This window comes from Podarcis gaigeae, assembly GCF_964106915.1.
Source record: "Podarcis gaigeae genome assembly, chromosome: 2".
Classification (NCBI taxonomy): domain Eukaryota; kingdom Metazoa; phylum Chordata; class Lepidosauria; order Squamata; family Lacertidae; genus Podarcis; species Podarcis gaigeae.
Genome location: NC_139679.1, coordinates 13,511,200 through 13,537,221, shown reverse-complemented (window position 1 = coordinate 13,537,221; position 26,022 = coordinate 13,511,200). Strand labels below are relative to the sequence as shown.

At 45.8% G+C, this 26,022-nt stretch overlaps 1 protein-coding gene and 1 long non-coding RNA gene across 3 annotated transcripts in view; one reads left to right on the top strand and one right to left on the bottom strand.

Annotated features, from left to right (window-relative positions):
- Window positions 1–26,022, top strand: part of IL23A (interleukin 23 subunit alpha) — a 39,190-nt gene that overhangs the window by 6,712 nt on the left and 6,456 nt on the right. Inside the window, exons 1-2 of one of the 2 annotated variants that reach the window (XM_083729116.1) lie at window positions 14,643–15,878; window positions 22,742–22,825. In XM_083729116.1, coding sequence (XP_083585242.1) covers window positions 15,693–15,878; window positions 22,742–22,825 — 270 coding nt within the window. In that variant the 5' untranslated portion in view covers window positions 14,643–15,692. Of the gene's footprint in view, window positions 1–14,642; window positions 15,879–22,741; window positions 22,826–26,022 lie in introns of those variants that run through there. The other variant, XM_083729117.1, reaches the window with a different exon arrangement.
- LOC310840005 lies at window positions 14,913–19,330 on the bottom strand. Its single transcript, XR_014561748.1, has 3 exons — window positions 18,943–19,330; window positions 16,843–16,964; window positions 14,913–16,099 (listed from the first exon to the last, which is right to left on the bottom strand). It is a non-coding gene; the product is annotated as an uncharacterized lncRNA (long non-coding RNA).

Genomic DNA, 26,022 nt, shown 5'->3' with positions numbered 1-26,022 from the left:
TCACATAGCATGTCCATGGCTACAGCCTGCCCCCCAAATATCACGCACCCACTGTTGCCTGAGGCTGCAATGGTGCAAAAACGTGGTTAAAAAGCATGGATCCACATGGATCCTCAGGATCTTTGCATTAGGTCACCCCAAATTCACCATCAGATCACATAGCATGTCCATGGCTACAGCCTGCCCCCCAAATATCACGCACCCACTGTTGCCTGAGGCTGCAATGGTGCAAAAACGTGGTTAAAAAGCATGGATGCACAGGGATTCTCAGGATCTTTGCATTGGGTCACCCCAAATTCACCATCAGATCACATGTCTGTGGCCACAGCATGAAGCACAAAAATGATACATCCACTGTTTCATTCAGAATGTTTTTTCCCTTGTTTTCCTCCTCTAAAAACGATGTGCGTGTTATGGTCAGGTGCGTGTTATAGAGCGAAAAATACGGGAGCTTCTACAGCAAACTGACAAAACTGGTTTTTCCAGAGCTCAGCTCTGAAATGAGACTAAAGTAAGAGTGCTCTCGCAGAGCAGATAATATTACTTTTATATGCTGACATATTTTCTCACGTTTAAGTTTTAATGTCTTTCACTTCTCTGCTCTCCACCCTTCTCTCCTTCTTTGTCAATGTTTCCATATCCTCCACAGACAATGGAAATAAGGCGGCTCTGTATTACCTTACTTAGAAGAGGGGTTGGGAACCTCCAGCCCACAGGCCAAACCTGGCCTGGCAGAGAGCCAAAATTTGGCCCATGAGGCCATTTCTCCCAAACCTGCTGCGCACCTGACAACATATAGGACATCAGGTGTGGAGCAAATAGGATAGATGGGCTTTGCAACCAGGTTCCTGGTAGGCAACTTGACTGTGCAGTCAATCCCCACAGAAAGCTGCCACTTTAGGCATCAAGCCTGCTGGATTGACTGTGCAACTGAGTTCCTCATGGGGATTCCAGCCACAAAGCTCATCCCAGCAGAAATCAGCTTCGCCAGCCCTAGGCTCTGCACTTGAGAACCACTGAGCGCAGGGCTCGCAAAGTGTTTTGCACAGTGCTTCCCAAATTCCTGATAGCATTTCCCAAGTGCTGAACACAAGGGCTGGAAAACCCCTTGTGTTCTGTTTCCCAAGCACCCAACCGTCAGCTTAGGAAGCGCTGCACAGGGGACTGGAACAGGTGGGCGAAACAACCCACCTAGCAATCATCTCATGCCATAATGACATCAGATGATGTCCACCCACCCATCTAGAAGCTTCCCCACCTCTGCCCTAGAACAGAGGGGAACATCCAATGTACCACTAGGCTGCCTTTCTATGCTTCCTTAAAAGGCAGTGGCTCTCTCTCTCTCTTCCCAAGATATATTGAGACAGCCGGTGCCCCTGGAATTTTGGCAGCCCAGGTCCAGTGCTTTTCTTCTACAAAAAAAATTTGTTTAGGGGTACTCTCATTTTGACTCAAGAAAATCGTCATTTTATAGTTCAAATCAGGAAAAAGAAATACAGTAAATGGACAAAATTGCAAAGATTCACAAAATGTTTAGGGGTATGTGTACCCCTGCGTACCTCTAAAAAAAAGCACTGCCCAGGCCTAATTTATTTCTAGGGTGGGTTTGGTCCTCCTGAGAACCACGATGCCACAGCATGCAATCCTTTCACACAGCTCCACTGGTATCAGGAGATTTGGGACAGGTGGGAAGAGCCCACAAGGTATGTCCATGCTAGCATTTTTCCAGGTTATGGAAGAGATTAATACTAAACTGAGGAGGATCCATGAACCCAGGCCATTTTATTTCAGTTGACTGAAGATCTTTTGTTAAGGCTCATTGTGTTTTACAAGTTGAAACAGGCAACATTGAGCCCAAGGGAACTTACATCCATGGAATAAGCATCCATGGAATTGCAGTCAAGGCGCCTGGCTGATCAGGAATGTCAACCCAGGTATCTTCAGCCAAAGTAAAATTTTGCCTCCAGAATGTCAGCGTTTTTCAGGGTGGATTCAAGCCCAAACATAAATTTAGGTTTGCACAAGTAAAATGGATCAGTATGTGCTCTCCTGCAACAAACCCACTTTAAAAAAAGAAGACTTTTTGCAGTTAGGAAAGTGATGGGGAAACCCAATAAAAAGTGGGGAATAAGCAATTGATTGACAGAAGACGTGTTACCTCCATGCAAGCAAATCAGGATAAATGCCGAGTGTCAAACATTCATCCTGGTTTGCTTGCACACAGTTTATGTGGAGGTTTATATGTTACTCCACCACCGTCTTCTCTTCCCCTCCTTGCAGACACACGCTTATGTTGTCAAACAAAGGGAGCACGTGGGGAAAGCAAGAATGTGGCAATTGGCCGGTGGCAGTGAAATATGTCATGTGGATTTCAAAGCTGTGTGCTGTACCTTTCTGTGCAATGTTGGGATTATTAGGAGGACAGGACATTCCCCTGGGCAGTTTAGGTTTCAGTTAGGAATGGTCAGAATCTCCACTAGGCTGGCTGTGTGTTGGGCACACTGGACCTTGCAGTGAATTCCAGAGCAAGAAGAATCTCCAGATTGCCTTTCTCCAACCGGGGAGTCCAAAAGCAGAACTGGGGAGCTTACTGGGAAGGTCCTTCACAGATCATTCCACACTATTCTGGCAAAGGCCTTTTTTCCTCAACACACATGTGGGCAAATGTGCCTTTTCTATTCATCTTGTAGCCAGCAAACCACAACAGCATTCTTTTTTCTTTCTTTTTTTTTGCAGATCTTCTTTATTGAATTTTACATTGCATATTTAAATTCAAACATTAAACATCATCATGAATCCTTTGACTCCCCTCTGCCCTTCAATGGTTACCATTTTCAATCTTTTTTCAACTGCTTCGCTTATTTCCTCTTTTTTTTTTTTTAATAATCCATTTTTACAGTCATACCTCATGTTATGGACGCTTCAGGTTACGTGATTTGGGTTGCGGACCGCGGGAAACCCGGAAGTACCGGAACGGGTTACTTCCGAGTTTCGCCGTTCGCAGATGCACAGAAGTGCCAAATCGCGCCGGTGCCTGCGCAGACGCTGCACTTCAGACTGTGAACGCTGCAGGTTGCAGACGTGCCTCCGTCACAGATTATGTCCGCAACCCAAGGTTTCACTGCACAAGGAGAAGGGGCACAAGGAGAAGGGGATGACAGAGGACGAGATGGTTGGACAGTGTTCTCGAAGCTACCAGTATGGGTTTGACCAAACTGTGGGAGGCAGTGGAAGACAGAAGTGCCTGGCGTGCTCTGGTCCAGGGGGTCACGAAGAGTCGGACACGACTAAACGACTAAACAACAACAACAAATAGTATGACCTGGCTCATCTGGGTTTCGGGCATGGCATCGGGTGTGCAACTGTGAGCTCCATTTCCTGTTGAAATGGACATGCATGGGCTTGTCTTTGGCATCTAGAGGACAGTATGAAACTGGTTTTCTAAGAAAACTGAATGCTTTTCAGCCTTAAACCGTTCACTTGGGCCATCTTCCCCCCTGCTCTTCTCTTTTGTTTTGCTAAGAGATCCCGGCTGCTCAAAGGGGAAGCCCCTACAGTGACATTCATGGTGATGAAGTAACCCTGTTTGTGGTTTTTTCCCCGCTAGGGTGTGGCAGTAGAGGAAATCTTAGAGGGAAAGCAAAAACCGGGTGGGAGGATGCTTTCCTGAGCACTGTAACTTGCTTCATCACCTGCCTCTTTAATACCTGCCCAATCTCCTTATTAAACTCTTGTTAGGAAGCGGATTAGCCACAGGAAGGGCGGTCAGAGAAGCCTGACGAAAATGGAGAAGGAAGCAGTACTTGCTGCTCGTCTGTGGTCGGGAATGAAAATGTCAGGAGCCAGAGTCAGGTGTAGGTCAACAATATAAAAAAAAACACCCACCATTGTCAGTGAAGTTAACTCTTTATTCAAAGAAACCAAAACAGTACAGTGGTACCTCGGGTTAAGTACTTAATTCGTTCCGGAGGTCCGTTCTTAACCTGAAACTGTTCTTAACCTGAAGCACCACTTTAGCTAATGGGGCCTCCTGCTGCCGCCACGCCGCCGGAGCACAATTTCTGTTCTCATCCTGAAGCAAAGTTCTTAACCCGAAGCACTATTTCTGGGTTAGCTGAGTCTGTAACCTGAAGCGTATGTAACCTGAAGCATACGTAACCCAAGGTACCACTGTACAGGCAAGTGATCCCAGCAACTCTTCTCAGTAGGTCTTGCCCCAATGAAGCAGTTGTGAGGACTGAGGTTCTCGGCTTTCCCCTTCTCTCCACGGTTTTTTCCAAGCAATCGGAAACCGCGTCTGCGTGAAACCACTCTCTCCTTCTCATTTCTCTGCAGATGAGGCAGGCTGTTGAAGAATCCAGGGAGTCCACCTGCGCCTTCAGATTTCACTCTGAACAGTGGCTTATCTTTGTTGTGTAGGCTAATCAGGAAACTGACGCACATCTGTACAAGCACAAACTTGGGGCAGCTGTTTCAAAAGGGCCAAATATTTAAAGGTCCAGTCTTTCCAGATTGTTTCACGTTCAAGTTTCAAGTTTGCTTCTCCCGTTATAAAATCTGGGCGTGGTAAGCTTTGGGGATGCCTTGCAGCTCTGAGAACATCATAAGAGCTCTGGAATATCAGGCCTGTGTCCCATCTTGTCGAGCATCCTGTTCTCACATGAATTCATGACGCCTGTAAGCAAGACCTGCGCCAAAGAGCACTTTTCCCTCCAAAGGTTTCTAGCACCATGACTGCCTCTGACTCTAGGATCTAGGGGTGAACTTCCTAATGCCCTAAAGACCTGTAACTTTTGCGCCAACCACTTCAACAACACAAGTGCTAAATGCAGTTATTAAGGAAATAGGATCCTCGTCGTTCGTGCTCACATAGCACATTGGTGGTGCTTTGAGAACCTTTGCTGCTCTGTGCACCCGGAACACTAGAGCGAACATCCTTTATTTAAAAGAGGCTTTTCATCTGAAACGAGAATTTCCTCCATCCTTATGAATGTCATATCAACGTTGCTGGATCAGTGATAACAGAGAAACTTCCCAGAACCCTTGGAAATTTCAGTGTGTCACACATGAATTCTGAGCTGTAGAACACAAAGCAAAGGGGGAAGAAGGCAAAGGTGATCTGTATCCTACTGTGGGTTTTTTGTTTTGTTTTGGAAGACCTTTCTTTCTCAACCAATTTTTTAAGTGGAATCATAGAATTGAAGACTTCGAAGGGACCATGGGGAATTGTTGATTGATTGTAGCCTTTATCTGCATTGGATTTGAATTGTTTTTGTAGATGAAGATGATGTACATCTGCGGGTTGTTTTTCTTTAAAAAAATTGTTGATGTTATTATCGTTAATTGATTTGAGATGTTTCATAGGAAGCAATTCACAAATGATTTAATTAGATAAATTAGCATTCAGCGAGAGCAGGTTGCTCAGACCAATAAGCAGACCCACTTGCAAGAATTAACAGCACAGGGGTTAACCAAGAGAAGGGCAGGCCTTGCTATGGGGAGGCTTCATTGGCTGGTGTGCTCGGTCTTTCTGCAGCCGCTCCCTTGACTCCATTGGTCCCCAGCTGTGGGTAGACTACAACTCCCATCATCCACAGCCAGCCTAATGGTCAAGGATGATGGGAGTTGTAGTCTACCCATTTCTGAGAAAGGTTGAAGACCATGGAGGAGTCTCGCCAGAGCACAAGGGTGGCATACAGACTGAATCCCTGCCTGACAACCCTAATGTCACCTGTTCAAGACCCACAGAAGACTCAAGGCCTGAAAGGATAGCACTCCAAAACAACGCAATCCCCAGGCTGCTTCACCCTTTCTGTTGCTTTCTCAGTGGATTGAGAAAGGCACTTGAAGGAAGTACAGTGGTACCTCGGGTTACATACGCTTCAGGTTACAGACTCTGCTAACCCAGAAATAGTGCTTCAGGTTAAGAACTTTGCTTCAGGATGAGAACAGAAATCGTGCTCCGGCGGCGCGGCAGCAGCAGGAGGCCCCATTAGCTAAAGTGGTGCTTCAGGCTAAGAACAGTTTCAGGTTAAGTATGGACCTCCAGAACAAATTAAGTACTTAAGTACCTGAGGTACCACTGTAGTGCATTCCTACTGCAAAGAGGCCTTCTGCCTGGATGCAGTCAATGTCCTTAGTGAGTTTATCATACTCGCTTCAGTGTGTGACTCTCCCCAATCTGCTTTGCCTGCTGTTCCCCTAGCATTTGAGAGGCCAGTGGTGTGGGTGGACTAAGAATGGCAGAAATAACAATTATTATTATTATTTATCTTGTTATTAATACCCTGCCCATCTGGCTGGGTTGCCTCAGCCACTATAGACTGCTTCCAAAACATGTAAAAAACATGATAAAACATCAGACATTAGAAACTTCCCTAAACAGGGCTGACTTCAGATGTCTTCTAAAAGCTGTGTAGTTCTTTATCTGCTTGACATCTGATGGGAGGGTGTTCCCACAGGGCAGGTGCCACTACCAAGAAGGCCCTCTGCTTGGTTCCCTGTAATTTCACTTCTTGCAGTGAGGGAAGTGCCAAAAGGCGCTCAGAGATGGACCTCAGTGTCCGGGCTGAACATTGCTGGTGGAAAGACAACACAACCTTCACTGGGGTCAGGTGAGTCTACTTCATGGGGGCTCACAGCATATGATTTGCCCAAGGCCTGGGAGGGTGGGGGAAATGGAGCCATCCGAAGTGCAAAATTACTTCAAAAACTAAATGCATCCCTCTGTCCTCCTGTTCCACCCACTCCCCAACAGTCATTCCAATGCCACTTCCATACTTACTATTCATTTGAAATATTTGTGGATATTTCCTGCCCTTTGGGTTTTCCCCACTATGCCTTGGGGCTCTCCCAGATATCATATACCTTCCTCTCTTTGTGTGGATATAGTCCAGTTTTGGTGACATAGGGACCAACATTCATCTCTGAACTAGAGGGAATGATGATGCCACTCTCACCTTGAGCTTCTGACAATCTCCCATCCAGCCTTGACTGCAGTAGAGGCTTATCCATTAGGACACGTGGGGAAGCTGCCCCATCAACCTTGGTTTGCTTCAGCCAGTCTCTTCCCACCTGCCTTCTTGCGTAGAGAGTGGCCCTAGCTGTTATCTTCCTTCTCCTCCTCTTCCATCTCTGTCTTGCCCTTGTTAAACTCAGCATCGAGGATGGAGACAAAACTAGAATGAGATGGCTCAACATTGGCTCTGACTCGAGTTATGGTTTGGGCTCCCTGTCTTCCGCCCTGTCTCCATGAACACCAGCCATCATCAGTTAGGCTGTCTCATTGTCTTCCTCACACGTCACTCACTGTCCCTTCTCTTTGCAGCTGATATTTTTGTTTTAAGGCTGCTTCCCGTAGGCTGGCTCCCAGTGATTCCCAAACACTGCTCTTCCACTGTAAGCTGAAAGCAGAACAGCAACTGGTTTTCTAGTTTCTACACTACTGGAAGTATTGAACTTCTTTCATATCCCATTATGTTCCTTGAGTGTGGCATAGGCAGGAAAGAGAAATGCTCAGTTCATCTGAGCAGCCATCTGATGACAAGCACACATGCACTATAATCTTTGTGATTAGTGTCATGGTATCACCCTGTTTATTTATTTTTTCCTATAATGAATTTCTTAATCAGCTCTAAAATGCTTTTCCACCGTGTGCCTTCGTGTGTTAAAAAGCAAACTATACGCCCTTGAATGAAACACTAATTTTAAAAGATGATTTTTTTAAACAAAACCTTGCCAGTGTTTTTAACCACGTTGCTAAAATGCTGGCGACTGGAAAGCAGTTTTAAAAATCATTTCAAAGTTAGCATTTATAGTTTTATAGCATTTAGATTGCATTTCACTAATACTCAAATACTTATCTATCATCTATCTATCTATCCATCCAGAAAAGTGTTTAAATTAAAACATAGATTAAAAACAACAGGGTGATAAAATAGCACCTGAAAAAATTATAGCAAAAATGTGCTGCATTGTTGATATGTTCATCCACCTAATCGCTGTCTACCTGCAGCAGGAGGAGATTGTAATACTCTTCCATTCTTCTGAAAAGAATGGCAGACTTTATGTGGACTGAGAAAATATAGAAGAACCACCAGAAAAAGAGGGGACGACAATGATTGGATGATGGCAAAACGTACAGCAATTCCACACTTCAGGGGGAATGCAACATAGGCTAAGTGGGTTATTTGTCTGTGTGGAACAAGGTCTGCTCATGCAATGAGACTTCTCCCCTGCATGTTCCTCATGCACCCCTTAAACCTGCTCTGAGGGTTCCCCTAGATTTAAGGGGCACACAGGGCCTACGGGGCAGGAGGACAGGGGAAGTCTTGTTGCATGAGCAGACCTCATTCCACACACGCAACAACTTAGTTAAATCCTGTCCTTTGCTTCCAGATGCCAATGAGTCATTGAGATATCACCAATGGGTTGTTGGCAACAGGTTGCTTGTTTTTTTTAACTTACTGGATTTCCCCTCGGAAAGGGTAAATTTGGATTAAATGGGAATAAAACACAGGCTGGCATTTTAATACCAAGGTCATTATGTGGACGCTGCAACAAATTTCCATGTGTGAGGGGCACAGGGCACTCATCCTGTCTGGAACCAACGTTGATCTGAGGAGGTTCTGAGTAATGAGAAGATTCTTAGGCTGTTTGAAATATATTGTTTCCTTCAATATATTTGAAATATATTGTTTGAAATATATTGTTTCCTTCAAAGAATCCTGGGGACTGACATTTGTTAAGGGTTGCTGGGGATCATAACTCTGTGAGGAGTTGTCAACTACAATGCCCATAATTTTTTAAGGGAATGAATGCGCTTTCAAAGTACGGCATGCGTACACCACCTGGGAAAGAGGGAAAGACTGGAGAGAAGAAGAGGGCCGAGATACTGAAGAGACCTCAGAGAAGGTGTGGCAGCCATTTCCTAAATGCTACCTGCTGATACCTTGCCAACAAAGGTCCGTATAGTTAAAGCTATGGTTTTCCCAGTAGTGATGTATGGAAGTGAGAGCTGGACCATAAAGAAGGCTGATCGCCGAAGAATTGATGCTTTTGAATTATGGTGCTGGAGGAGACTCTTGAGAGTCCCGTGGACTGCAAGAAGATCAAACCTATCCATTCTTAAGGAAAGCAGCCCACCTCATGAGAAGAGAAGACTCCCTGGAAAAGACCCTGATGTTGGAGGGTGTAAGAAGAAGGGGACGACAGAGGATGAGATGGTTGGACAGTGTTCTCGAAGCTACCAGCATGAGTTTGACCAAACTGCGGGAGGCAGTGGAAGACAGGAGTGCCTGGCGTGCTCTGGTCCATGGGGTTACGAAGAGTCGGACACGACTAAACGACTAAACAACAACAACCTACTGACACTGGTCAAACTCAGAGCAGAGGGAGGTGGGGCAACATTTTCTTTCCCAATTCCATGCCATTATCAAGAAGGAATTAACTATGTCAGCTCCAAGGCCGTCATAGTTTCAGGCCCCGTTTCAGGAAGTGTCCGTGGATGAAGAAAGTCCTTGTTACAAGGAAAGTTAGGATCCTGCAGAGAGAGAGAGGCTCACATTATCCTCACTGCCATCGCCTGCCATCCGTTTTCGTTTGCTATCTCCGTGCATCTTTTAATGTGCGCAATCTGTTGCCCAGAGGCTTTTCCCAAATGGGTGTTGTCCCATGTCATGTAGCGTACATTACCAGGGAGGCAAGTTTCAATGCAGCCATTTGTATGAGTGTATGTGCGGTTTCACTGCAGCACTTGTGAAAGTAACGCTGTGAGCTGACGGGGACTATGATGTCACAAATACTGCATTGATTCCTTCCCACACCTGTGGTTATGTCAGAGTGTTTTGAGGACAGGAAACTGAATGTTCTGATGGAAGACAAATCTGCCTTTTGTTCCATGGCGTCATTCAGCTTCCCAGAAGGGACATCCCAGAACGCGAAGCCACTTCAGTTCAGAAGTGGTGCACATGCAGGAACTGTGATCACAAGGAAATTCGCTTACGTAACTGGTGCCAGCACGAGTCTGTGGCTGATCCAAAGCGCTAAATATCACATGGATTAAAAATCAAACAAAATAGATTGAAAGTAGATGCCTAATAGCATCTGGCAATTAAAATACCGGTACTTGGGTTCTGGCAGTAGCTCTGAGGAAAATCTACAGTATTTGGTTTGAAACAATTCCGAAATTCTATGTCAAGGCACCTAGAATATTACTAGTGTGCTGTGCAAAACTTTAATGGAATACAGTGGTACCTCAGGTTAAGTACTTAATTCGTTCCAGAGGTCTGAAACTGTTCTTAACCTGAAGCACCACTTTAGCTAATGGGGCCTCCTGCTGCTGCCGCGCCACCGGAGCACGATTTCTGTTCTCATCCTGAAGCAAAGTTCTTAACCTGAAGCACTATTTCTGGGTTAACAGAGTCTGTAACCTGAAGGGTATGTAACCTGAAGCGTATGTAACCTGAGTACCACTGTAATTACAGGTTGTTGTCTGAACAACCCATACATACACAAACACATGGAGGGTGACCTGCTGTCTCTCTTTATGAGATGCTTCTCTAACCTTCCTCCTTCTCTCCCTTCCAATATTTCTGTTATAGGCAACTAATGTTGTGTGTTAGGTTTGATTGCATTAGGTCAAAGATGGACTACAACTCCCATCATCTATGACCAAACTGAAGGAGCGTCTCCACCCCCATCGTTCTGCCTGGACACTGAGATCCAGCACCAAGGGCCTTCTGGCGGTTCTCTCACTGCAAGAAGCCAAGTTACAGGGAACCAGGCACGGCCTTCTCGGTAGTGGTGCCCACCCTGTGGAACGCCCTCCCATCTGACGTTTAGAAGACATCTGAAGGCAGTCCTGTTTAGGGAAGTTTTAAATGACTGATGTTTTAATGTATTTTTAATCTTTGTTGGAAGCTGCCCAGAGTAGCCAGATGGGCGGGGTATAAATAATAAATTATTATTATTATTATTATTATTATTATTATTATTATTATTATTATTATTATTATTATTATTATCTGGCTGCAGCTGGTGGGAGCTGGAGTCCCGCAACGTCTGAAGGGCCACAGTTTCCCTATTAGCCATTCACTCTCAGTTCAGACACTCGAGCAAACAAAACCTTTGACTGCCACCTCAGGATCTTAAAAAGAGCTCTGTTGGATTTGACCAGTCCCAGATCCTTTTTCCTGAAGCAGTCAAACAGTTGTCTTCAGGAAGTCCATAGGTAGTGTGTGATAGAAGTAGATCTCACCTATAATATACCGCCCTGCCGCCGGCATTCTGAGGAATATTACCTCTGGATATAGAGAATCTGTTTATGGCTGATATATGGAGTTCGTTGTTCCCATATGGCTCTTATCCTCCACAGATAAGAGAGCCAATGTGGTGTAGTGGTTAAGAGCGGTGTACTCGTAATCTGGGGAACCGGATTCAATTCCCCGCTCCTCCACATGCAGCTGCTGGGTGACCTTGGGCCAGTCACACTTCTCTGAAGTCTCTCAGCCTCATTCACTTCACAGAGTGTTTGTTATGGGGGAGGAAGGGAAAGGGGAATGTTAGCCGCTTTGAGACTCCTGAAGGGGAGTGAAAGGCGGGATATCAAATCCAAACTCCTCTTCTTCTTCTTCTTCAGATTAATTTAAACACCTTGTGAATCCTGCTAAGCCAATGGCTACTAGCATCTTTCCTCTGTCCTCTATCTACTGCTAATAAATTTCACTGAGCTCTAGTATGATGGAGGGAGGCAAAACATCTATTTAGGTTGCAATCCTATGCACAGGTACAACAGAGAAAATCCGACCGAATACAGTGCAACTTAACTCCGAGTCAACATACATAAGATCATACCGTGACCCACTTTCTCCACACAATGCATACTTGAATCAATTTTCTCCTGTCCCTCGCCTTAAACGTAGTTTTTTACCCTAATTCTCCCATGCCTCTTTGTCAGAGGCATGTGCTGCCAGCCACAGCAGAGCTCAGTGGAGGGAGATAATTATTATTTTATTTCAACAAAGTAATAATCATAAATGAGGGACGCGGGTGGCGCTGTGGGTTAAACCACGGAGCCTAGGGCTTGCCGATCAGAAGGTCAGCAGTTCGAATCCCCGAGACGGGGTGAACTCCCGTCGCTCAGTCCTGCCAACCTAGCAGTTCAAAAGCACATCGAAGTGCAAGTAGATAAATAGGTACCACTCCGGCGGGAAGGTAAACGGTGTTTCCGCGCGCTGCGCTGGTTTGCCAGAAGTGGCTTAGTCATGCTGGCCACATGGCCTGGAAGCTGTCTGAGGACAAACACCGGCTCCCTCGGCCAATAAAGCGAGATGAGCGCCGCAACCCCAGAGTCGGCCCCAACTGGACCTAATGGTCAGGGATCCCTTTACCTTTTAATAATCATAAATAATAAGGAATTAAAATGTGCACCCCACCACCGAGACCATTCCATTGTAACTGTCCAACCTCCCAAAATTTCAACACCTCTTGTGATGGTTTGACCCCTTTCAGTGTTTGGTGTTTGTAGAGTTTGTTTGTACAATCCAGTCCTAAGGTCAGGATTTACCTCAGTTTGCGTAGTCAGACGATCCGGGGGTCAAGAAAGCCGAGGGTCCAAGGTAATGAGAAGCAAGAAGCAGCAAGGCCTGGTCAGGAACAACGAATGTTAATGTTTCCAGCAACTGACTGAAGCTGGAAACCCTGCTTAAGAAGGCTGGAACCAGCTGGTTCTTATCAGAAGCATGAAAGCTGATCAGCAGTAGGTGGAGTCACTTCACCTTCCACTCGTTCAGGCTGCTGCTCGACAGGTGAAGCCAACTCCTGCCCCCTGAAACCCTTTCCACTATTGCTAATCTCTCTATCTATCCCCCTCTCCTCCAATGTATATTGTGAAGCATTTAAACATGGGCCATTTCACTTTACAGCACTGTTCTCTTAGATGCTGTTGAGCTACAACTTCCATCACTCCTGACCCTTGTCTAAGTTGGCTGGGAATGATGAGAGTTGTGATCAAACATCTAGAGATCTAAGGTTGAAGAACACTGCTGTACAGTGCCAAGCACAATGTCAATGCTATATGTATGGATTAATAAACTGATCTGGGTTAGGTGCAAGCAGAAATGTGGAAGCCAATGCTCTTCTTCTTCTTCTTCTTCTTCTTCTTCTTCTTCTTCTTCTTCTTCTTCTTCATACCCCACCCATCTGGCTGGGTTTCCCCAGCCACTCTGGGTGGCTTCCAACAAAATATTAAAAATATAAATAACAGGGATAGCAAACTTCCAAGAGAGTGTGATCTACTCACAGAGTTAAAAACTGGCAGTGATTTACCCCCTTTTGGGGGGTTCAGGTCAAAGTTGTTGAGCTTCTTTAGGGAAGAGGAAAGCGACGTTGAGCTTTTTTTTTAGGAAGGAAAGCCCTGTGGGCCTTTTGGTGGTTCAGGTCATTTTAGGGGTGCAGGAAAATATGTTGAGCTTTTTTTAGGGGAGCCAAAGTTTTTTAGCTTCTTTGGGGGGAGCCACTGATCTACCAGTGATCTACCACAGACATCAAGTTCACGATCTGCCTGTTGGACATGCCTGCAATAAAACATCAAACATTTTAAATTTCCTGCTACAGGGCTGCCTTCAGGGGTCTTCTAAAAGTCAGATAGTTGTTCATTTCCTTGACATCTGATGGGAGGGCGTTCCATAGGACGGGTGCCACTACTGAGAAGGCCCTCTGCCTGGTTCCCTGTAACATCACTTCTCGCAGTGATCCTTGGAGCTGGACCTCAGTGTCTGAGCTGAGCAATGGGGGTGGAGATGCTTCTTCAGAAGGCCCTCGGCCAGGTTCCCTGTAACTTCACTTGAGGTCCTCATTTGAATTTTGAATTCTTAATTTGACAACCATAATGTTCTTCCCTTGAGCTGCCATTGAAGACAGTTCAGAAACTTCAGCTGATTTAGGACGTGGCAAAAATGGGTGCTCCATTGTCTTATATTGCTCTTCTTCCCATTCATTTTTAGTTAATTTCTGGGCTTAATTCAATATGATACTGCTAAACTTTAAACCCTTTAGGCTTGAACACTGAAAATTGAAAGGAAAAGCTATCCAGAGCTCTGGGATGAAAACAGTACTTCTGTCAACAGTGGCAAGCAAACCACTCAGCCAATAACAGAGGGAGCTTCCACATTGTCACTATTTTCATGTAGAATTCAATTCACATATTGGAAAATTCAGGTGATAACTGCTCTTGCACAACAGCCCCTCTCTCTGGACTTTTTGCAATAAGGAAAGTGAAGGTGAATGCACTGGAAAGTGAAGAAAAATATTGGCACCATCTAAACTTCCTGAAAACAAAGCAGAATGTGTGCTCAATAAATAGCAAAATTCGTCTAACCTTCCTGCAAACAAATCAGGAAAAATGCTCAACGAAAAGTCATCTGGATGCAACCAGAGTGAACATTTGAACGGGCAACTCTGTTATTGTGTTTATGGCTCTGCTTGTAGGCTTCTGTTTTTTAAAAAAACTGGTGAAAGGCAGGAGATGGGACTTGGGTATTAGGATTACAGAAAGTACACCAAAAAAGCCACCCCAGACTGTTGAAGATCTTGTGGCGAGCTTGGGACTTATCTCCACGTGTGGTGGCCATGCCCTAGGGACAATTTTATTTTCTGAAACCACCCTTTTTCACAGATCAGCCTTTGAATATGCCACCAGCCTTAGCCCTATTGAACTTATTTAAGATGCTAACCAAGATGTTGTCTTTAAAGACTTGTTGCTTCATCTTTTACTTCCAGTGCATCTAGAGATAATGCACTGGAGGAGCGGGAGCATCATTCCCTCGACTCACGATATGGTCAGGTTTGGACTGTTGCTTCAGCTGAGGAATAAACCTGTCAACTTCAAAAAGCACCCACAAAAACAGACAAAATTTTCCACCGCTTGCTATTCCTTTATTCAATTCAACACATCGGGATAGAGACAACAATTACTGACCATGCCTGGCCACTTGTGAAAAGACATGTTTGACACTGATCTGCATCTAGATGATTCTGTGACGTCATGTGCTCACATCACCAGCAATGTTATTACATTTGCAATTGCCTGTCATTTTTTTGACTGGTTTGAAAATAACAGGGGCTTTATTCATTTTTTTGTTTTATTTTTTTAAAGGAGGGTTTTGTATGTGTGGTGGAGAAAGGGGCGCTGAGGGACTGGTGGGAGCTGGGGAAATAGAAGACCAGCTTCTTGGATTCCTCTTCCCGGATAATTTTCTGACATAGGTATTAGATGATGTATGATTTGGATTTTCTGTGTGCAGGTAGGGAGAAAAAAGGGAGTTTTGTGCTTTGCCCACCCTGCTTGGAGATGCCTACGCTCTGAACCCATTAGGCAAATGAACCAATTTCTGAGGTGACCCACAATCCACACTGGAGTGCCCAGACCACGGTATCACTTCTGCTTTTCTTCCAGTGGACTTAGCAGTGTCGCTGTCACCATGAATGGGATCTGCTGGACTTAGCTCTGCTCCCTGACATCACTGCAGTTGTAGTACAATCCCCACCTGTCAGGCCCAGAAGGGAAATCCCCACTATTTGCCTGAGTCAACCTGTGGCAGAGAATATAAATAGAGGGATCCTGGTTCCTCAAACAATCAGTCTCAAGGCAAGTCCTCGTGAATCATCCCAGGCTCTATCTGAATTCCTCAGAGATGCAGAACAACTCAAGGAACCTCAGGGCAAGCTGGCTTCTGGGCTTCTTGCTGCTACTGGTTGCTGCTTCCAGGGGGATGAGGCTGCCCAGGGAAAACATGCCTTCCTGGAAGGATTGCAAAGATGCCTCGCAGGAGATACTCGGCGAGTTGTGGAAGCTGAGGCTAGAGGAGAAGGTGGTGGTGGTGAGTAAAAATAGAATTCCCTGCTTTTGCTCAGCAAAGCGGTCTGAGGTTCCAAAGAGGAGCGTGGATCGCGACAGAGCTCCAACAGCGAAGACCTTTGCATCGTGACACTTTTCAAGGCCGGTTTATTATGGCCTATGCTTTTTCTGGACCACTTTGTCAGATGCATATGAAATGGTGTCCTGAATTGGCAAACATTGGGGACACATGCCAGTGGAGGGCTGGAATGTAAAGGAGCGAGTTTGGTAGGGAACTGAATTAAAGGATAACAAAGAACGGACACTGACAATTAGCCTGAAAGCAGAACCGTTCTGTTCCCCAGACTGGCTTAGGGTTCAGAAAAGTTCATTTGTGGGGCGTTTCATGATTGAGCATCCCTCACAGAAAAGTGACCTAGAGGGGAAAGGTTGCGGTTTAGAGATGGAGATGAATGGCAAAATCTATCCATTTCAGTTTTTCTCAGTGTCTTCCCTTTTTTATTATTATGAAGTACAGTTCTCTACATTTCCACCTCAGTTTGCAATTTGTTTTTTTCAAAGTCCTCATGAAAAACCACCAGCATTTTAGTGCAACCAGCATTTTGTATGCAATTTTGCACTGATATATATGGAATGAAGTTACAGGGAACCAGGCAAAGGGCCTTCTTGGTAGTGGCTCCTACCCTGTGGAGTGCCCTCCCATCAGATGTCAAGGAGATACATAAATAAAATTTCAGAAGACACCTGAAGGCAGCCTTGTTTAGGGAAGTTTTTAATGTCTGATGTTTTATTGTGCTTTTATATTTGTTGGAAGCTGCCAGAATGGCTGGGGCAACCCAGTCAGATAGGCAGGGTACAAATAAATTATTATTATTATTATTATTATTATTATTATTATTATTATTATTATTACCTGCAAACCAATTTCCCATGATATGATGCATTTCCGATAAGTTATTTTCACCATTTTATGCATTTATACTCACACTTTACTTCAGTATATGCATTTTTATGCCCATGTTGGCATTGCAGAATTCGGAGAAGTTCAAAGAATGGCTTTCTTTTGGTTCTCAAATTGTTTTAGAAAGTGCAGATTAGGGAGATTCACCTGTAAATGAGAACTAGATTGACTTTCTTCCCCCATCCCTAGTGGTGGAGCCACTCTTTTGCATTTAGATTTAGTTATATTTATTTAATCCCCCCATACTGTCTTTCAGAGAAAACCCTCATAAAGTGGCTCATATATAAAACTGTTCTATCCATTTCAGTAAAACATAGTCATTTTATACAGCTGCTGAAAACTTGTCATAATCTGGCAGGGCCCTCCTATAAAACTAGTTTTAGTTATTATTATTCTATTCATAAAAATATTTATATCATTAAACGTATGTCAGTGGTCTGTAGCAATAAAAATTCAATATGTACAACAAAATCCATATAAAAAAAGAAAAACAAAAAACAGGTATCCATTAAGCACTGTGGAAGGAAATATTCTTAATTGCCTGCATAGGCTTGGCAGAATAGAAAGATATTCTGCACACATTTAAAAGTTGGCACAGAAGGCACTTGGTTAATTCTTCTTGGCAGAAGATTAAACAATTTAAGGGGAGGAGTGCGATTCTAAAACAGCAGCACTGTAAACTGGTGGTTTTCAACCAGTGTGCTGTGGCACCCTGGGGTGTCTTGAATGGTGGACATGGGTGCCACGGGCAACACTGGCCTCTGTCCCTCTTTCCTTCCCTCCCTCCTCTGATGCCCTCTCCTGTCTCTGCCTCCCAAAGGCTTGCACAGCTGTTTGTCGCAGCAGCCCTGGGTGCAAGCTCCCCAGGCAAATGATGCCTCCGGGGCTGGCCAGGGGGTGCTTGCCAAGCCCCTGTGGGGCAGTGTGAGGAGGCACCTCGCTTTGGGACGAGGGGGGGCAGGTCAGAGACCAGGGGCAGTGGCTGCCCAGAGGACTCCCAAGGAGAGGGGAGAAGAGAGGAGGCTGAGGGAACACTCCACAAGGGTGTTTGAAAAAGGGTGAGGGGCTGCTGGCTCTGCAGGCAAGGGGTGACACAACTGGGTTCCTGACCCCCACAGGGGTGCTGCAGAAAGAATGTACAGTCGTACCTTGGTTCTCAAACAGAATCTGTTCCAGAAGTCTCTTCGACTTCCGAAAACATTTGAAAACCAAGGCATAGCTTCGGATTGTCTGCAGGAACTTCCTGCACTCACTCGAAAGCCGCGTCGGACGTTCGGCATCCACAAAATGTTTGCAAACTGGAACACTCACTTCCGGGTTTGCGGAATTCGGGAGCCAAAACGTTCCGAGTTGCAAGGGATTCGTGAACCAAGGTACAACTGTACAGTGGTACCTCGGGTTACATACGCTTCAGGTTACATACGCTTCAGGTTACAGACTCCGCTAACCAAGAAATAGTGCTTCAGGTTAAGAACTTTGCTTCAGGATGAGAACAGAAATTGTGCTCCAGCAGCGCAGCAGCAGCAGGAGGAGGCCCCATTAGCTAAAGTGGTCTTCAGGTTAAGAACAGTTTCAGGTTAAGTACGGACCTCTGGAACGAATTAAGTACTTAATCTGAGGTACCACTGTAGTTGGTCAAGGAAGCTATGGACTCTAAAAGGTTGAAAACCGCTGCCGTAAACCGTTAAAACACAGGCAGTTGGCTCAGCTAAAAACAGCCCCAAATAAAGGGGTAGCCAAAGCCAGAAGGGATTGTGTCCAGTCTTGTCCTCTTGAGAAGGAGTTCGAAGCAAAAGATGTATTTGGCAAAACTGCATACAAGCATGTGTCTATTGGGAGGAATCAATGCTAAAACACTGGTGTAGTTTCCTGATGATGATGATGTGTGTGGAATTCTGGGGAACTGAATCTGACTGGGAAAAAGAAAAACTGAAATAGATGGATTCAACCATCTCTACCACTGGTACACCAGTTCACATCACCCTAATCATTGGGCATGTTGCCTGGGGCTACTGGAAGTTGTGAGTCCAATAATAGTTGGAGGACCACTAACACCCCTACTTTAATGAGAGACAAGAGGTAGTGGTTATCTTCAGACCACATACATAAGTTCCATGTTACTTACAGTGCAATCCTATTCATGTTTACTTCCGTCAAAAGTAAGTCCCACTATTTTCAGTTGCTGTTATTCCTGGGTAAATGCACATAGGATTGTAGCCTTAATCCAGAGTCACTACCACCCCCTGGCTCTGCACTGGCAGTTGCTGGTGTAGACAAGTAGTGGCAGATTTAGGGTGTTATGCCACAAGTTGAGGGGGCACAAAAATGGAGAAAGATCCATAATTGAGAAGATCCATTTGTGGGTGCCAAATTTTGGCCTCGCAGAGGGCGCCACATTACGAAAGATTAGCAAAGTCCGTCCCCGGCACAATTGGAGAAAGAGAAGAAAGACAACAAAATGGTTAATGAGCAACGTTCTCCTATAAAGTCATTCCAGAATTTTCTGGTATTAAATTGTCCTTTCAAAGGCCCACTCCCCTCAGTTTGTCCCCAGGTTTAAACCAGTGTTTCCCAAACTTGGGATGCCAAGCTGTTCTGGGACTACAATTCCCACCATCCCTGACAACTGGTCCTGCTAGCTAGGGATGATGGGTGTTGTAGTCCAAAAAAACCACCACCACAACAGCTGATGATGCAAGTTTGGTAAACACTGGTTTAAATAATAGCCGAGGCCATAAATACCCTCTTTACTTACTGCTGCCACAGGGCAGCACCCCTAGAGCCAATCTGAAGGGAACTGCCCTAAGCAAAGGGTTTTGACAGCTTTTATAGGTAAAGGTAAAGGTACCCCTGCCCGTACGGGCCAGTCTTGACAGACTCTGGGGTTGTGCGCCCATCTCACTCAAGAGGCCAGGGGCCAGCGCTGTCCGGAGACACTTCCGGGTCACGTGGCCAGCGTGACGAAGCTGCATCTGGCGAGCCAGAGCCGCACACGGAAACACTGTTTACCTTCCCGCTGGTAAGCGGTCCCTATTTATCTACTCACACCCGGAGGTGCTTTCGAACTGCTAGGTTGGCAGGCGCTGGGACCGAGCAGTGGGAGCGCACCCCGCCGCAGGGATTCGAACCGCCGACCTTTCGATCGGCAAGTCCTAGGCGCTGAGGCTTTAACCCACAGCGCCACCTGCGTCCCAGCTTTTATACCTTTCAATAATCAGTGAAATAAAACAAAGCAGGGCACATGCGCACACCAGTTTTCTTTGCATTTGTTATATATAGCATTTGTTATATATAGCATCCCTGTCTTGTTGAGTTTCTCCACCCTTGCCACATGTCAGTCTCAAGACATTCAACTGTGTAGGATGTGACACAAGGTACTTGACTGTGTCGCATGACAAGCTAGCATCTTTACCCAGTGACATTTAGCAGGGAGTTAAGAATTACACAAACAACTGCATGGAACATTTCCCACGGCTCTCTTCACAGTGATGAATAAACAGTGAAGTCTGACCCAGCACATTTTGAAAACGGCAACTCCTCCTCACATGTGGTTTTAAAAGTTTCGCATTCTCTCTCGTTCCTCTTCGTTTTGAAACCTTGTGAGGTGAAGCAATTGCTGTTTGTTTGTTTCCCCCCGTTTAATATTCTAATATTGCAGCATAATTGGTCCTCGATTTCACATGATTGTGAGCGGAAACTCCATACTTTTACCATTCTCTAAACAGGCTTCCTCAGACTCGGCCCTCCAGATGTTTTGCGACTACAACTCCTACCCTCCCTGACCACTAGTCCTGCTAGCTAGGGATTGTGGGAGTTGTAGGCCAAGAAACATCTGGAGGGCCGTATTTGAGGAAGCCTGCGAGTCTAACAATTAAAATTCCACCACTCAGATGCAACCTAATGCTTCAGATGGTTATAACCTTACTGGACCTTAGTGTGGACTGCCGAACCATAATGATCTAGAGCTTGGACTTATATCTTTGGATGGTTTCTAATCTGCTCACTCTAAGCCAGTACAACTCCCATCGTCCTTGACTGCTGGCCAAGTATGAGGAGTCCAACAATATCAGGAGGCCGCAGCCTGGCCACTCCTGCTCTCGAGTAACTAGATGCAAAGGAGAACCAGGCGACTCTAGAAGGGAGAAGGGCTGCCATCAGCGTTAGAGAGTGTGGTGCAGAGGTTAGAGTCGGATTAGGACCTGGGAGACCAGGGTTCAAATGCCCACTCGGCTATGTGTAGATGTGTAGCTAAGATCCGTTGGACTGTTTCCAGTATTAGGGGCAAACAGGGAATGATCTGGCAAACACACACATAAAGAAAGTGACAGGTTGACAGGTACCGTTCTCAAACCCCAGGAAATGCTTGCTGCAAACCTTTTCTAGCTTGTAAACTGCATTCCTCTCTGAGCAACCTTCATGTCAACGGTGGGTGGGATCAGAGACAAAGGTGGGCCAAGCAAACAACCTGAATATATTACCTGAGGCTAGTAGGCTAGTTTCTACACACACAAACACCTCATTACCCTCCCTCCAGGCAACCAAGTAGCATTACCAGCAAGAGCAGACAACATACCCTCCAACATTTCTCCGGTGAAAATAGGGACATCCTATTCCTTAATAATAATAATAATTTTATTATTTATATGCCGCCTATCTGACTGGGTTGCCCCAGCCACTCTGGGTGGCTTCCAACTTGTATAAAAATATAAAACATGTTTTAAAACTTTCTTATACAGATATCTTTTATCCTTCAGATATCTTTTAAAGGCTCTATATAGTTACTTATCTCATTGGCTCAGGCGTCGCATAACTCCATACCCTTCAACATTTCTCCGATGAAAATAGAGATGTCCTAAGGGAAAGCAGAACATGCCAGGATCAAATCAGAATCCGGGCCGGGTTCTGTAAAACTGGGATTATCCCTGGAAAATAGGGACACTTGGAGGGTCTGAGACAGTGTGGTGAACAGGCCATTCACTTGACCCCCTGTCATGTGGTGGCTGTTTACTGGGAGGCAGAAGGGGAAGAGAAAGGTTGGCACGGTGCAAACAGACACTGGCAGGAGTACAGGAACAGATCCCCCTGATGCATTTGCACCACGGCACCACCCTCTCTGCCATCTCACCCCTACCTCTCTCTACCTCCCGTATGCAGCAGAAACACAACTGAACAGAGGCCAGGTGAGTGCTGCTGCCCCACAACACTGTCTGCTATTTATTATCTGAGCTCAAAGGCGCATATCATCCAGGTAAAAGTACTGAAGGTGCAAAGCACATAGCTGTCAACTTTCAGATTTGAAAATAAGGGATCAGCAGCCTCGAGAATAAGGGATCAGGAGCCTCACCTGTTTGGGGGACAGTCTATGGGATATCTAACAATCTGGGATAGCAGGAAGCAGTGGGAAACGGCGTTGAAATAAGGGAATTTCCCACACAAAAAGGGAAGGTTGACAGCTATGGCAAAGCAGGGCTGGTGGGGTGGGAGGGTGTGTGTGATCTGGGGAAAATCCCAGGGACCAGACAGAAGGACCCAGAGTACTGAGTACCTGGTTTCCGGTACTGAGGTCGTCCACCCTATATATATTAGGGCATGATCACCTGTTCAGCATAATTTCAAAACAGAACCAAAGTTCAGTAGGGTTTACTTGAATTGCACTTTCAGGCTCAGCCCCTCCATAATTTCAGATACTATGCAAAAAGCAGCAGTTGTAACTGGGTAGCAGAGATGCTAAATGAGGGAGCCCCTATTATCTGGGTCCATCTTCGTTGAAAGCTGAGAGATGTTGGTGAATGAAACAACAGAGGTGAGAAAGAGAGATCGTAAGGTGGAACGTGAGGCAGGAGGAATACGCGATGCAGGGCTTCAGGCCTGCTCAAGATACATCTTTACACCGAGTTTCTCTTTATCACCCCCCCCCCCCCCAGGAGGCAAATACGAGTGTTTCACTCCCGCAGAGGATTGAATGCAGGGACAAATGTGATCCAGATTCGTTGGACAATAATAAAATGGTAAGTGTTTTTGTGAGCACACACGCTGAACCCTGTCCGTGGAGCCTACCCCCCAAAGAGAGAGACAAGAGACCAAAGTATGGGTTCAAATTGGCCACAACTTTATTTAACTTCAGAATGGGGGAAATTTGGCATAGGCCTTGGCATGTAACCCTCTCAGCCTGTCAGGGACTGAGGATGTGCAGGGCAATGTGGTGCAGTGGGAGGGGACTGTAAAGGACAAACTTACACAACGTGCCCTCCCACCTTACCTCCGCCGGGAGTTTGACCTACATGCTGCCGCTCTAGGGCCAGGGACTCCCGCAATGAACCCTTTAACGGGCCCTGCAAATGCCAATGCGTGGGGGTGCATGAAATGCCTCCCCCCCCCAACTTGAAAATAGACTAAAGGATACCATAGGTAAAGGTAAAGGGACCCCTGGCCATTAGGTCCAGTCGTGGCTGACTCTGGGGTTGCGGCGCTCATCTCGCTTTATTGGCCGAGGGAGCCGGAGTACAGCTTCCGGTCATGTGGCCAGAATGACTAAGCCACTTCTGGCAATCCAGAGAAGCGCACAGAAACGCCGTTTGCCTTCCCGCCAGAGTGGTACCTATTTATCTACTTGCACTTTGACGTGCTTTCGAACTGCTAGGTTGGCAGGAGCAGGGACCGAGCAACGGGAGCTCACCCCGTTGCGGGGATTCGAACTGCCAACCTTCTGATCAGCAAGTCCTAGGCTCTGTGGTTTAACCCACAGCGCCAACCGCGTCCCTAAAGGATACCTTGCCAAGGCCTAAAAACCGCAACCCGAGGCCCTAAGGGGCCTCGCCGCCAAGAAACTCACAGCTGAAGAACAAACACCTGTCCGCCCAATCTTTGAGGCCTTGCAGCCAAAGCTCATTTCCTAGGGGCATCAAATGCACCCCATCAGCCCTAAACAGCCCGCCCTTCTCCACTCTGATGGTGGGATATGGAATAGAGAGTCTGCCAATTGGCCGCATGGTGTTGCACATGGCCCTGTTGATTTCCTGCACCGCATAATTGATGCAAGAGGGCCTGTTAACCCCTCTCCAGCGCAGGCGGGGAAGGAGGTTGGACTAGCAGATGGTCATTGCCGGGTACATGGCCTGCATGCTTTTGATGTCTGCCCTGGCGGCGAGGGTCAGGGCAATGCCTTTCCCCCACACCACGTCGTTCTCTCCCAGGTGCAGAACCAAAACATTTGGTGGTCCGTGTGCAGCTGCTGCCCTCAGCAGCATGGGCATCAAAGCGGGCCAACACATGCCCCGCTGGCCCATCCAATAGACATGTACCTTGGGGTGGATGTCAAGGCTGCGGCCTCAGTCATGCATAGGCTGTCCAATGAACGATGCTATGTCCCACCACCCATATCTTCAAGCTGGGCAGACCTGCAAGAAAACCAAATTGCAGCCAGTAGTGATGTATGGAAGTGAGAGCTGGACCATAAAGAAGGCTGACCACTGAAGAATTGATGCTTTTGAATTATGGTGCTGGAGGAGACTCTTGAGAGTCCCATGGACTGCAAGAAGATCAAACTGATCCAATCTGAAGGAAATCAGCCCTGAGTGCTCACCGGAAGGACAGATCGTGAAGCTGAGGCTCCAATACTGTGGCCACCTGATGAGAAGAGAAGAGAAGACTCCCTGGAAAAGACCCTGATGTTGGCAAAGATGGAGGGCACAAGGAGAAGGGGACGACAGAGGACGAGATGGTTGGACAGTTTTCTTGAAGCTACCAGGAGGCGGTAGCGGGAGGCGGTGGAAGACAGGAGTGCCTGGCGTGCTCTGGTCCAGGGGGTCACGAAGAGTCGGACACGACTAAACGACTAAACAACAACAACAGATTTGTAAAAGGATTCCTGGTCGCTTCCTCTAGTGTGCATTTGGCTTCAGGTTAAGGGCATTTGGCTTCAGGTTAAGGGCAAAGGCAACCAGGCTAAGTTGTCAATAGTCAGCAGCTATTTTTTTTACCTCCCTGTCCCACCACCCTCAGTTTCAATTAGGATAATGCTATCAAAACTGCATTCTGGGTGAAGTTGGGTTCCCTGGCTGGAAGCATAGCATTAGTTTGTCAACTGGGAATAGATCTCGCTGGAAGACAACGGACGTTCCAAGGCAATATGCGTTGGGTGTTTCCCTGAAGTCACGGTCATCCCCTGTGGTAACATGGAGAAGACCCAAGAGGCTTGACACAGTGCCCTCTTCCAAACCAAGAACGTGTATTGGAACTCGTTCCACGAAGCTTAGCAACAACCAGGAAGTTCCACAGCAGACACTCAAGAGTTTCCTTGGCAAGCACTTAGATGTGGAAATGGTTCCCTGAAGGCAGAAAGAAAGTATATATATCCAGAAATGGTTCCCTGAAGGCAGAAAGAAAGTATATATATCCAGACTCTTTCTTACAAACCTAAGGGATGAGCGAAGTGTTGAGAGTTTTCTCAGTTCTGGCACTGGAAGGCCTGGTTCCTAAACCATGGCCTGTGGACTATAAGCTTCCTTTAGGTGGTCCACAGCAGATCTACATTGCTTTTTAATTGCTGCTTTTGTTGTCATTATTATTTATTAAATTTGTATTATTTCTTCCACTGCTTTTATTTCTTGCCTTGTGTTTTTCTTGCCAGTTATTTTTTTATTGGTTTTCCAAATTTTTAACAAATCCATAGCAGATTAAGCAAATTTTATACCACTTTAAAAAAGAAAGAAAAAGATTTCCCACCCCCTTCTTAGATAATTAATTACCCCTCATTGCTGATTTTATGTCATAGTTATCTTTAATTTGCTTTTGTTTTTTCTTTTATCCGTATCCATCAGCTATCCCTTTGGTAATTCCTGCTCGTATATTAGTTAGCATTTCCAGTATCGTCAAGTGACGATATTTTGGCATTGCATTTTATTATTGCATTTTATTGCATTGCTACGTTAATTATGTGAAAAGCAAATGAAATTAATTACAGTGCAAGAAAGAAAAGCAGCAAAATAAAAAGAACACAATTACTAACTTTACAGCATCTAGCACCATGCATTAGAATGTTAGAATTCCTTCTCCATGATTACAGTCATGGGATTTTTGTCTATCACATGACGGTGTATGTTTTGACTCCACAGAGTGGGAAGTGACGAATACAGGATGTTTGTCTTACTGTGTTCCGTGAAGTGGGACTATTGTCCTTTCTTCTTTTTCTTTTTGCTGTCTGATG